General features: G+C 43.8%; 1 protein-coding gene across 5 annotated transcripts in view; it reads right to left on the reverse strand.

The window, feature by feature from the left end:
* Positions 1 to 14,839, reverse strand: part of PSD3 (pleckstrin and Sec7 domain containing 3) — a 576,473-nt gene that overhangs the window by 64,913 nt on the left and 496,721 nt on the right. For all 5 annotated transcript variants that reach the window (XM_088448410.1, XM_088448411.1, XM_088448414.1 and 2 more), the window contains one exon: positions 13,493 to 13,689. In XM_088448410.1, coding sequence (XP_088304536.1) covers positions 13,493 to 13,689 — 197 coding nt within the window. The remainder of the gene's footprint in view (positions 1 to 13,492; positions 13,690 to 14,839) is intronic.

A 14,839-nucleotide genomic window follows, 5' to 3' on the forward strand; every position in this document is an offset into this window, starting at 1 on the left:
TGCATAAAGGCGAAGTGTGTGAATTATTAGGCGAAGTGTGCGAGTTTATCGCCTTTTGCAAACTTGTACCTAATTGAATTCCACCCATAGATCCATAAAACAGTGCACAACCAATAGTTGTGGGGACTTATATCAGACAATTCAATTACAAATTATGATAGTGACACCAACATGGAGTGTTAGTGTAACCTATTTTATCCTAATATGGAGATTTGAATATGGCCTACACAGTAAAATGATTGAAGAATGGCTTCTAAGGCTCTATGGTGGTTTGAATAAGTCTGCAATGATGAAGAGATTTGCCTAATGAACCTGCTTTAATCACTATCAAATCGGGAAGCAATCGGGAAGCCGACTGCCTAAATACCGGCAGCCGGCTTCCCGACTGTCATATCCCGGCAAGGGTGAAATGCCGGGCGTCTAGATGTAGACGCCCGCATTTCCCCGACGCCGGGAGACCGGCGCCCGGCATCCCGATCGTAGTGATGCCGGGCGCCGCGAGCGGACAGCCGCGGGGGGGAGGGTTAGGTTTAGGGCCCCCGGGGGGGACTTAGGGTTAGGCACCCCCCGGGAGGGTTAGGCTAGGGGGAGAGAGGGTTAGGCACCCCCGGGGGGGATTTAGGATTAGGCACCCCCCCCGGGGGACTTAGGTTTAGGCAGCGGGGAAGGGGATGGTTAGGGTTAGGTACTTAGAGGGGGGATTAGGGTTAGGCACTTGGGGGGGAAGTTAGGGTTAGGCACCCCTAAGGAGGGTTAGGGGGGTTAGGTTAGGTTAGTAGATACTTACCTATCCACGATCGGGATTTCCAGCGCTGTCGGGCTTCCGCTGCTTCTAACTCTGCTCTTATCGGGCTGCCGCTGACGGGAATCGAACCCATTCCATAAAATCATATTGCCAAGTGTACCACTGAGATGGCTCTTGTCTGGCTCTTTGAGGATTCTGTCTAAAGTAATCTAAAAAGTAGCCCTAAGGGGGAAATTAATCATAAAGGGTGAGATGTACTGTACTAAGCCATGGAGAAAGATAAAGTGAAGATAAATAAATTACAATCCAATCAGTTCCTAACTGCCATTTTACAGGCTGTATATGAAAAAATGACAGTTAGGAGCTAATCTGTTGGCACTTTATTCTTTCCACTTTATCTCTCTTCAAGCTTTGACAAAGTGACCCCAAAGCTTGGAGAGAGCTAAAGTACAGAGAGATAAAGGCCCTGATTCAGAGCCGGACGTTCTGACCAGAGCGCTCGCTCTGAATCAGGGCCCTCCTCCATTAAAATGGAACGTCCCCCTGGACGCTCGTATAGCTGTGGGTCACCACCCACAGCATATACGAGCGTGCAAAAAGATGGTCGCGATGGTCTTGACCATCGCGACCATCAGACTTGCGAGGGAAACCCTGCGGTCGGGTTTCCCAGCCGCAAGGCCAGGAGTGATTTTGGCTCTATCAGAGCCAAAATCACTCCCACTGACATCACTAGTGATGTCAGTGGGGCCGGCTTGAGACGGTAGGCGTTCCCATGGGAACGCCTACGTCTGGCAGGCACGCCCCCGGCACGCCCACCAAAGGGGGCGTGCTGTCAATCAACATCGACAGCACGCCCCCTTTGGTGCGAGACCCTGAGCGATTGAAAGCCCATCGCTCGCCGGGTCTCGCGCATGCGCACGACGGAGCTCCCTCCGTCGTGCGCATGCGCAGTGGGGAACATCGACCCACTTTCGGAGCGTACTGCCACTCGCGAGTGGGTCTGAATGACCCCCAAAGTACCAACCAGTCAGCTCTTAACTGTCATTTTTCAAACACCTGTAAACCTGATTGGCTGGTACTTTATATCTTTCCAAGCTTTGATTCCTATTACAACCACCATACATTTCGCTGTGAAAAAAAAAATGTTGCATATTACAATAAAACATAGTATTTATAAAAAGTCAAACAATATTATTCAAAACTGTTCATGTTTATTTCGTTCTTGACCAGACTTATGGTGCATACACACGGTCAGATGTGTCAGATGAACGACTGAACGATCTGAACGATTTGAACTACGAACGATTTTTGACTGCATTAAAATTAATGGAATCGTCCAAATCTGACTGCAAACACATCAGATGTCAGATATCGTTATCTGACCATCGGGAAAGTGCATCATTCATCATTCAGACATGTCAGATTTTCCTTCAGATATGAAAGATTGAACTATTTTTTCAATCGTTATCGTTTACATCTGAAGAAAAATCTGACCGTGTGTATGCACCATTAGTGTTTGTACCATGAAGAAGAGTTCTAGGACTACAGAAAGATTGCAGTCTGATCACTCTTGCATAAAGGGCATCACAAATCCCCACATAGAACATTATGCTTACTATAGCTGGTTATATATTGGAAAAATTGTTCAGTCTCACCTTTGTTGGATAAGTATTTTGGCTACTGATGCCTTCACCTTATACCCCATATAGGCCTTCATTCAGAGGCGGCCGTACGGTCTACGACCGCACGGCCGCCTCGATATTTGTCAAGTGCGCATGCGCTCGAAGGAGCCGGCTCCTTCGTGCGCATGCGTGAGACCCGCTACGACCGACAGCGCCGGTCGTAGCGGGTCTCTTTCCAAAGGGGGCGAGCTGTCGATGTTTATTGACAGCCCAAATGGAGGCGTTCCCATGGGAACGCCTACCGTTTGGGGGAGGCCCCACTGACATCACTAGTGATGTCAGTGGAGAGCTTCCGGCTCTGACAGAGCCAGAATCTCTCCGGGGCTTACGACAAGTGAGACCCTACCCTAGGGTCTCGTCGTAAGCCCCGATGGTCGCGATGGTCTCTGACCATCGCGACCATCACCCTAGCGGTCGTTAGAGCTGTGGGTGTAAACCCACAGCCTAACGACCGAAACAGAGGCGGGCGGTCAGGATGCAAGCGGCCGCCCAGTTTCTGAGCGACCGTTTGCATCCTCCGACCGCCTCTAAATGAGGCCCATAGTCTATTGGGATATGCAATCTGTAGACACAAGATTTAACTGGAGGGTGGGTTACTTTGTGTTTCCTGGGTTTCCTGATAAAGTGAGCTTCTGTATCACTATACTTGTTTGTGTGACCATAACACAATTTGTCATGTTCACCTTAAAAGCTAAGGAACGTCTAGTGCAGGGGTCAGGGAACTTTTTTACCTTTTACCCCAAAATATATTTAGATACGCCGATGTTACCCCCTTCATTTGAAAGAAAGGAAATCCTATAGTAGTGCCCCCATTTTTATGCCCCTGTAGTAGTGCCCCCATTTTTATGCCCCTGTAGCAGTGCCCCCATAGTTATGCCCCTGTAGTGCCGCTTGTACAAAAAAAAACCCCACTTATCTTAATCCCCGCTCTTGCATCCGCCGCAGTCCTGTCCGCCCGGCTGCTCCTCGGAACAATGTGAGAGACGTCATGACGTCTCTCCCATAGTGCGCATGGAGAGAGCCGGAAGCTGGAGTTCAGAATAGAACTCCAGGCTCCGGCTAACGCGGCGCTGCAGGGAAGGAGCCGGGTGCCCGCTGGTAATAACATCTCATCGGGCGTCCGGCTTAGAGCCTCCCTGCGGCGCCGGGTGGAGGTCACTGACGCCGTGTGCAGTGGATGCGTCGCTGCACCTGGCGCCAGTGACCTCCATTCCTGGGGGTAATGGACGGACAGCCGGGCATGCAATGATTCAAATGCATGCCCGGCTGTCCGTCCATTACCCCCAGGAATTTCATTTTTACGCCAAATGGGGTAATTTACCCCTTTTCCCCGACCACTGGTCTAGTGGGATCTCAAAAGTGATACCACAATTTTTTTACTTTTTGTTCGTTACTACTGGATTCTATTACACAGAGAAGAACTGTGATGCTTTCAAGACTCAGGAAGCTCAAAATAAATGGTTTCTACTGAATAAAATACCCTTTACTTTTTTATGCCACATTTTCCACAATGTGCTGGCACTCTGAGCTGCATGTAGCTACATAATCTACATATGTTAATGTAACACTCTGAGCTGCATGTAGCTACATAATGTACATATGTTAATGTAACACTTATTATTTTCAGGAACTGAATTTAAACATATTAAGACTACAAGAGTGAATTTTATATAAACTGTGAGACCTTGCAAAGCTTTTGATAAGACGGTTAACATCTTTATCATCCAATCATAAATTATTTAAGTGATTCTAGACAGTTAAGTCCCATTTCACACATGAAAAGTTATTGATTGTAACAAAAAGAGTTTCTGTACTTAGGAAGATAAAATATGTGAAAGGTCAGCGGAAGTGACAAATGCTCTAAATGAGGTTACATAAATTATTTTATTAGAGGATTGGTACATGAACATAGGTTGTGGTATGGGCATAGCTATAGTGGGTACAGGGGGTTCCATTGCTATGGGGCCAGAAGCTTAGAGGGCCCAGGACCCAGGTCATATAGTTGTCTACCAAGTTCCCAGAATTTCTTGTTAAGCAATTGGTTCCGTCCCATTGCCCAGTCTGAAAAGAAGAAATTGTCAGCACGAGATCTCTGGGCCTGATTCAGAGCCGCTCGTAAGCGGCCGCTCGTTCGCTCCGAGCGATGTTAGCACAACTGCGCATGCGTATGGGTCGTAATGCGCATGCGCCAACCAGTCATTGCGGTCGGAAATTGTGTGCTCACAAAATAGCGAATGCCTGCTAATTTGAGTGACAGGATGAGGCGTATGTGGGTGGTAACAGGGGAAGGTGCTTGAAAACGGGGAGTGGAGATCCAAACGCAGGCGTACCAAACGGTCAAAACGGTCGTTTTAAGGGTGTGCATTAACATAGCAGCGTCATCGACCACGTCACTTGGTTGTCTTTTAGCCTGAACTGCTCGCATGATTGCGGTAGGAAAATGCTACCACAAGCACTGCAAGCCTTTCGATGTACTCAATTAATCTAATAGCGGAGATGACGTAGGATGCGAGCGGCCAGGGGGCGTTTTTTAAAAAATAGCGAGCGCATGTTTCGTTCGCTTGTTCAGACATAGTGGCGTCAACAGACCGCAAAGAGCGAGCGCTCTATTTAAATATCTGGTCCCTTTTTCTGAACGAGCGAGCACAAATAGCGTCCGGCTCTGAATCAGGCCCTATGTGTTTTCGCCTTTTTTGAGGTGAAAAAACTGCATTATTGTGGATTACTTTTCAGGACACATCAGGTCACGAAAAATATCCACGATAAGTGACAGCGTCGGGCGATCAATTAGCAGCGCTACTTTATCGCTGCTAATTGAATACCCAACTACAGTATGTGTTGAAGGACTTAAAGCCAATTGCTAAATAGGCCTCTTTGTTTTTTAATACTTTTGTGCATATCGTAGCGATTATTGCCATTTTTTTACTTTATCATGCTATGCAGCAAAAATCTTTTCAGGGAATGCAATTGCATTAACATGCTGTCCCTGCAAAGTCCTAGCCGGCAGTCTTTTCATGTATCTGAAAAGAGACTGTCCTCCTATCAGAGGCGTCACTAGGGTTGGTGTCACCCGGTGCTGCAACTCATGGTGTCACCCCCACCGCCACCAAAAAAATCAATAAAATACAGGGGCAAATGTAGGATTTATTATGCTTAAAGTGGTCCTAGAGATGTGGTGGAACACCCCCTCCCCCCCTGCACACTATAAATATATACATTTTGCCCTCCCTCCCTTTTTTTCGCTAAAGTGACAGCGAGCGCCGTACAAAGGGGCATTGTCTCAAAAGAAAGGGGCGTGGTCACACAATAGTATCCCCAATTCAAATTACGTCACACAGTGGCACAATCTTATTCACATTACACATGCAAATAGTGCCCCTGCTTCACATTACACCACATAGTAGTGTCCCTTATTAATGTTATGACACAAAGTAGTGGCCCTTATACACAATGCCCACAGTAGTGCCCCTTATACACATAATGCCCACAGTAGTAGTGCACCCTATACAATGCCCACAACAGTAGTGCCCCTTGCACATAATTCCCACAGCAGTAGTGCCCCTTATGCAATGCCCACTGAAGTGGTACCCATTATGCAATGCTCCCAGTAGTAATACCCCCATTAGAAGTGCCCCCAGTAGTAATTCCCCCATTAGTAGAACAGTAAGGTAATGACAGAGTGGGTGTATACACATTTTGGTGTATGGAGGTCACCATGTTTCCAGGACATACATGTCAATGTATGGAAAGCATGATCTTTGGCCCAAGGGGCACACATGCATGTCAGTATTTATGGATAGCAGTGGATTACATGGTATTTGTCAGTGTATGGAGGGCAGCATGTTCCCAGGCACACATTAGTGTATGAAAGGACATGTGTTCCTATGCACACATGAAGTGTGTTGGGGGCAGCATGTTCCTAGGCACATGCCAGTATATGGAGAGCAATGTGTTACTGGGGCACACGTCAGTGTATGCGGCAGTGTGTTCCCGGACACACGTTGTTGTATATGAGGCAGTCTATTTCCAGGGCACACTTGTCAGTGTATGGGGGCAGTGTGTTCCACCGGTGCAAGCAGCATACTGTATGCAGACAATGTACGAGATAATGAGTGTGTGTGCAGTGATGGATCTGTGTATATTTATATATACACACACACATTCATGTCACTCATCCCTCACACACACACACACACACACACACACACACACACACACACACACACACACACATATATACACACATATGTCACACATATATTAAAAACAAACTGACCTCGCAATAGATCTAATGGGGACAGGATGTGGCAGGCTGGCATCACCATGTAATTATGCCACAATTTGTGGGTCAATCGGGAGGGGGCAGAGCCAAATGACGCAATTCTAATGGAATCATGTCTTATTGGCCCCGCCTCCTCCATATTGCACCGCGAATCACTGCAATTTGTCGCGAGGGGGCAGGTCTTAAGAACATGGTGCTGCACTGCACTCAGGGGTTTTGCAGGCATGGGCATTTTGATGTCACCCCCATGGAGGGTGACACCCAGTGCGGCCGCCACCCCCTGCACCCGCTATTGACGCCACTGCCTCCTATACCTAGTATTGTGCGTGCTCCACTGACCTGCTGTAACCCTTCTTCTACATAAATCTACCTGCTACAGTATACATACTGTATGTCTTCAACAAGCCAGTACTAGGCCACCACTCCACAGTATAAACGTTCCCCAATATAGCCACACATGATTACCCCTTCTTTCTTTTATGTGTCCAAAAGTGATTGCTGTCCCGAATCCTCAAAATGAAAATGGGGGAGAAACCACAGTGACATACAAACCAAGGCATATTCCCACTAACACTATACAGTCAGTACATCACAGTACTTACACATCAGTACATACTGTAAATCATATATCACTGCCATACACAAGGGCGTATCTATAATGGACGCAAGGTGTGCAGTGCACTCGGGCCCCTGGATCCAGTGGGCCCACACACCGCACACCCTGCATCCATACATATATACTGAACTTACGGCTCTGTCAGCCCGGCGCTGGCTACAGAGCTGCAGAAATCACAGAGATAATGGCCACCACAGCCATTTTCCGGTGATTTGCGCATGCGCAGTAGACTCTGGCACAATACCAGGCTTTACTGCACCGCCGGAGAGGAGGGGGCCTGATCGGAGCCTGCACACGGGCCCCCTCCGCAATCACTGCACAGCACCGAATAAGGGGAGGAGAGTGGAAGGAGCTGCAAGGACTGATAGGAAAATATACATCTGTCTGTGCCTGCAGTTTTCTCTATCAGAGCCAAAATCACTCCCACTGACATCACTAGTGATGTCAGTGGGCCAGCTTTTGACGGGAGGCACGCCCCCGGCACGCCTACCAAAGGGGGCGTGCTGTCAATCAACATTGACAGCACGCCCCCTTTGATCGGACACAACGAGCGAAGGACTTTCCTTCGCTCGTCGCGTCTGGCGCATGCGCACGACAGAGCTCCCTCCGTCGTGCGCATGCTCAGTCCAGAACATCGACCCACTTGCGAGCGGACAGCCGCTCGCGAGTGGGTCTGAATCAGGCCCAATGTACATAACATGTAAAAAACTACTTAATGTAAAAAAATCAATACAAAATAGCATTTTAAAGCTGTACTAAGCACAAAAAAATTAAAACACATTTAAAACATAAAAATTACATAGAATAGACATACAAGAATTACATGAATCGAATTCAGCAATGTCAGCATTTACTAAACAGGATTTGGTGTAGGCTCTATAGTTCTGTATCTGCCTAGAGCAAAAATAATTCCTTGTCGATGGAAATGACATTTATTTTTATAAATGTTTATTTCAACAAAGGGATGCTGTAGCTCTGACAGAGTGACCATCGGGTTCTTGGTCACCTCCCTGACTAGGCCCTTCTCCCCTGATCGCTCAATTTAGACGGCCGGCCAACTCTAGGAAGAGTCCTGGTGGTTCCGAACTTCTTCCATTTATAGATGATGGAGGCCACTGTGCTCTTTGGGACCTTCAAAACAGCAGATATTTTTGATACCCTTCCCCAGATTTGTGCCTCGAGACAATCCTGTCTCGGAGGTCTACAGACAATTCCTTGGACTTCATGCTTGGTTTGTGCTGTGACATGCACTGTCAAGTGTGGGACCTTATATAGACAGGTATATGCCTTTTAAAATCATGTCCAATCAACTGAATTTACCACATGTGGACTTCAATTTAGCTGTAGGAACATCTCAAGGATGATCAGTGGAAACAGGATGCACCTGAGCTCAATTTTGAGCTTCATGGCAAAGGCTGTGAATACTTATGTATATATGATTTCTTTTTTTTTTTTTACAATTAAATTTGTAAAAATCTCAAAAAAACTTTTTACACATTGTCATTATGGGGTACTGTATTGTGTGTAGAATTTTGAAGACAAAAATGAATTTATTCCATTTTGAAATAAGGCTGTAACATAACAAAATGTGGAAAAAGTGAAGCGCTGTGAATACTTTCCAGATGCACTGTAAGTATGAGGGGGGCTAATGAATTTACTCATATTTGCATAGAATATTACGCGTAAATTAGCATTATATGAGAAATTGTAGCAATGCAGCGTCAAACACATTCTGATCGCATCTACAATTACAACAAGAGAGGAGGATTGGGGGTGTGAAAGGTCTTTATCACATGGTAAAGTTCAGTATGGGCATGTTCGCACAAATAAGGCCCACACAAAGCAATATATAATAGTATATACATCTGTTGGGAGGAGTAACTACCTTGTGTATGCAAGGTATAGAAGTTAGTCCTCCCAACAGATGTATATACTCTTATATGCTGCTTTGTGTGGGCCTTATTTGTGCGAACATGCCCATACTGAACTTTACCATGTGATATGCATATGTATATGCTATGTATATGTAAGTACACAGTGATGATGACTTGTAGTAAAGCAGGTGTGTATGTTGCTGTTGAACAGGTGTACCCACCTCAAGATGTGTACAGCTGTTCATGTAAGGGTACATAGGCTATTTTTCAAGCTTGTGTCTATTGAGTAATGTACACCCATAGTACTTCCCTATAGATTGTAAGCTTGCAAGCAGGGTCTACCTATATAGTTGTCTGTTATTACCCAGTTTTGTTCTATTAATGTTTCCAATTGTAAAGCGCAACGGAATATGCTGCACTATATAAGAGACTGTTAATAAATTAAATAAATAAATAAATAAATAACTGCATTATTAGATGCATATGCCTTGCATAGACAGCATATGTGGCTATTTTCTAACAAATCATCATCATCATCAGTTCATACCTGCACCTCTGTACAGCAGATACAAAAGACATGCCTCTACAGAGGAATACAGATGGGTCCACAAACATACATCTAGCCTCCTGGCGCGTTAAACAGCCCTTCTATAACTCGGTAGCGCTGAGCGTCTTTGTGTGAGTTTTACCTTCAAATGCATCTTTAATGATATGAATAGATAGCACAAGCAGCTTCTGCTGAGTAAAATGATATGCAACATGCCTATGTTCTGTGTGTGACTGCCGGTGTATCTGCATCCCTCTTCCCAATCTGGGACGACTCCTTCCAATAGGGAAGGAGCAGGGTGCAGGAACAAATGCCATCTGAAGGCTAGGAAATTTTCTTGCAGTCAAGTTCAGAAAATACTGTATTTTCGAAGCTTTATGAATTTAGTTCCCCATAGTAGTGTATGGTAACAGCAGGCAAGATCGGGGCTGAAAGGTAAGCATATCAGTGATATCTCCTGCTTTAGCTTTATGATGAATGGCCCCGATAATTTATACAAAAGTAGGTGAAAATTTTAATTTTCAGATACTTTTATATAAATTAACTGATAATGAATAAACCCCCATAAAAGCCAGTGCTTCGATATTGTGAATGACTCTGCATTTTTGCTTTTTTCATGCACTCGGTTTCAGAGCATATACAGTGCATATTTATGCAAGATACCCTACGCAAGTGAGCATACAGTCAAATCTGCATCAGATCCATTGCCTGGCTACCAGACACAGACATAAACACAAGCATGGGCTCGTAAACTTTTAGTATATCATGTGAACGCAGAGGAAAGAGAAGAAGATGTCACAGTAAAACAGAGCTCAGAGGGCTGTTCCAAAGCCTCTTTGCTCACTACATCATGTGCCATTTGGCTGTGTTTGCCTTGGTAGAAACATAAAGGTGCACATCCACTACCTGACTATGAAAAGACAGTACGACATCGTTATCGTATAGTCGTTCCTGATCCCCTGTAGTGTCTACACTGAACGATATGTCCTTCAGTGTAGGCACACTCCTTCATCCCTGAACATGGTCAATCTGTCGTTATCGGCAGATTGACTGGTATGTTCAGGCGACGACTGATGTCGGAAACGACCAGCTAGAGCGCTCATTCAAGGGTCGTTTCCGACATTATAGTGCACGATTAATGAGTGATTGAACGATTACGATGTCGTAATTGTTCAATCGTTCATTAAAATCACATAATGGATACGCAGCTTTACACTGTGAAACAACTCCAGAATTATCAATCATTAATAGCAGTAATAGCAGTTTACCAAAAAAAATGGTGACTAGCAACATTCTTCTAACAGTCTGCCACAGTGATTTATGTAAAAAAACACATACATCATTTTTATATGGGATTGCTGTTTGAAGTTAATGTTAGGTTTTCTGTCTATGTAAAGCAAAATTACAATTCAATATAATTTTCCAAAATTAATATTTCCTTAAGGGCAAGCTTCCATACCACTTTACAGCAAAAATTCTCCTGCTCGCACCACTAGAATAGCCAAAAATAGCAAGTTATTGATTAGTCCCTTCTCTATGTTACATATTGCATGGCTGTGTAGGTCATTGGGATGCTACTGACTGGAAATGGCATATAGAGAATAGCGGTTTGTCCAATAAGTAGTGTCACAACAAGGCGCACAATACCTTTTTACTGTCAAAATTCTCCAGGTAAAGCAAATAGACTGAGCACCAAAGATTTGCAACATGTTAACTGTTAGGATTGAGGGACCGGGTGCCCCTGCAGTTTTACGAGCAAGCAGACTTTTCCTTTAAACAATTTAATAATACATGTTCATTGTTTTACATGCCCATGCTCAGTGCTGACTGTACAGTATATAAAGGTGTTGCCACAAGAAATTCCCTAGATGCTCCATTCGGTGATCTCTTCTTGAACTATATGATCACCTACAAAAAAATGTTTGCTAACCACCAAATTTAATCTTACTCTTAAAAATAATGTAAATGTGCTTAATGGAAAAAAAATCAATCTGATATGCAGAGGGCAAAGAATAATTACTGATGGAGATTAAAAGAAATCTTGAGCTTAGATGTATACAGGAACCACATCCTCACAAGGCCAGAGATCATTATAATGCATAGACTTAGGAATCAGTTTTATGATTATAATCTAGATGAATTCATCCATGAATACAAGTAAGCGCCCACGGTTAATTTAATTTTGTAAAGCTGTCAGTTGAAAATAGCTTTTTCATTTGTGGTACACTGAAGAAAGCTTTTTGGCTTATTCGTGCTTCACTGCATTGTTGTGGGTGAATAATATGCATGTCAAAACTCCCAAAAAAGTGCTGAAGGATAGTGGACGCTTGCACTGGTATCAGTCACTTTATAATGGCCAAAAATGTTTACCTTATGCAAAAAATTTTTTGATTCATGTTAAAAACACTTCGCTCACTAGCAAGTAATACTTGACCAACACTCTTTAACTATATGGTCATAAGCAAAATACTTAGGGCTCATTCTGACAAGTAGATATAATTGGAATAAAAGAACCAGGATAGTCCACAACCAATCTTTATGGGCTCAATTCAATTCAATGAGAATTGAATAGTGCCGGGAAGGAACTCCTGGAGCTATTCAATTCAGTGCGCTGTTGTGTCGGAGAATGCCTGTTCTCGCGCCTTAAACATGGTGTTTGGTCATGAGAACAGGCATTTTCCAACGTAAGTGCCTGCCGTGATGCTGTTTCCGCTGCGCTAAGGGCAGAAAACAGCATCACGCTACGAGTTTTGTCGGATTTATGCTCGCACCCCAGAAGACGGGCTTAACAGCACGCTGAATTATACTCCGTGAGCTCCTTCCCGGCACTATTTAATTCACGTTGAATTAAATTGAGCCCTATCCTGCATGGGCATAACATGAAGGCTAAGGGAGTGATACAGTGCTGATTAAAAGCTGCCTGTAATTGCAGGTATTCGTCTGTATGCAGTGTTGTACAGAACCACCAGTACGCTTTGTATCATAGCTGTCATCATCATCATCATCATCAGTGCACACTTACACCAGCTCTGAAGACACATATGTAGGTCACAATTCCTATGCCTAGCTAACTTTAGCCTAAGTGCAAACGCCCTGTTACCACCCAGTTCCGTATCTTCAGCCACAAGTGGAGAAATGACTCAGTTGCATACAACTCTGACTTGCCCATAGATACTTGCGCTCGGCTACGGAGAATGCGCAGAGCCAAAACACACGAGATCCATCCGCAAAACGAACGTGCATGAAACTGCATAGGCTTTTAGGTTCTTTCCATTTCTGCAAGCAATCCTCATACTGTGTTCAGTTTGAATGCAGCAATACTATTTGCTCATCTGGGTGAGATTTTACAACCAGAGGTGCATAGAAGCTCTCTGCAGGTTTATTAATGTGCTCCTGCATTATGAAAGCAACCTGTAGTAACATAAACTATTGCCTGTATTAGCATAATATTTGTTGGTTACATATATTTGGCTGCCTTTACAGAAACTGGAATGTGTACAATGCTGCTGAATTTTATTATCTATATTTTATTGTGCAAACAGTAAAAATAAAGCATATAGCCAAAGTACTTCACACCAATTGCCTTACTTCACATTAATGGCAAAAACATGTTCCATTTTACATGATGGCTTTTATACAGAACGTTTTGCCAGCCAGCCAGCCCTGCTTATAAATACAGATATGCAGCTCCCAAAGTGTCTCTAGAACAGGGTCCTACTGACCTACAATAAGTATAAAAGTCTTACTTTTCTTCCCATCCATATCAGCATGGATTTTGCGTGCAAGGAAACCAGCCTTGTACACTGCAGCATTTGGGTCATGGGGTATGTCCAGGAATGGGTTACTGCTGCTTCCAATCCGACTAACGCTCTTTGACTGAGTACCATTGGTTTTGTCATCGGTGCTGTCTGATGGGGATTTCTTCATAGCGTCAACATCATCTCTATTGGGGAAAAAAATAAAATATAAAAAGATCTATAATATTTGAATAAAGGTGAGAGAATATGAAACAAATGTAACACAGAAGAGTTTCCGTTATCATTAGTCATTCTTATATCAACACTTACCCAATGCCATTAGCATAACAGAGATTGTGTCCCTAACAGCTGCCTGGCCGAGTTTCTGCTTGTACTGGTTTCCCTAGGGAAACCTGAAAACTACAGGACAGGAACAGCCTCCCCACTGCAGCTTACCAGTGATATCACTATGATTGACAGTTCTAGCGCTGTTACCTGTAATACATACAATCAACAACACCTTCTACAGATATTTATGGAGATAATGCCATGGTAAATAATTATTTCACAAAGGCTCAGTAAAGCAGACACATAGTTACACTATGTAACAACACAGTATTCAAATGTAGCTCTTTATTGAGTCACTGCTGGTGAGTTCATGGTGTAATTGTCAGCAAATTACTTAACAACCTGGTAGTTCAGGCTGGCATGTCTATGAAGCAGTGACTTGCTGTGTTTGCTTCATTCTGCAGTGCCTTGTATATGTATACCTTTTATGTCTTATAGTCTTCTAATTATACAAGAGAAAAGACATGTTATTAGCATGCCTATTAGGTTTGTTAAATAAATATGTCATTCATATGAATTGTTTCAACCTTTAAATCCAGGATATAACTTTTTTTTTAATTTAAACTACCAAAATACGGGCAAATACTCATTGGGGGAGAACCATATCACTGACACTTGGTTCTTACTTTTGCTGAGCGATGCAAAAACAAGGTTCCATATTGCAGAGCCATTATATTAAAATGAGACAAGGGTCGGAGAATACATTTTCCTGTTGTGTAAAAACCATTTCCATCCCAGCAAAATGATTTTATTTTTTAATAAGTTCACAGTTACATTTTCATGGGAGGAAATTTTCTGCCGTCCACCTCGGCATATAAGTACATGTCTGCCTAGGCAACGTAAAAACGTGATGAATATGGAAGTACCACATGTAGTGAAGGCAGTCCCAATGTCACATCACTTTCACTGCTAATAGATCATAAGTGAGTAATCTAGGGGGTAACTAAAACCTTTTATCAAAGAGGATGATCTAAGGAAGCACGAGGCTGGACTGCTAAAGGGATGCCA

This window comes from Taudactylus pleione, unplaced genomic scaffold, assembly GCF_031769625.1.
Source record: "Taudactylus pleione unplaced genomic scaffold, aTauple2 ptg000454l, whole genome shotgun sequence".
NCBI classification, from domain to species: Eukaryota; Metazoa; Chordata; class Amphibia; order Anura; family Myobatrachidae; genus Taudactylus; species Taudactylus pleione.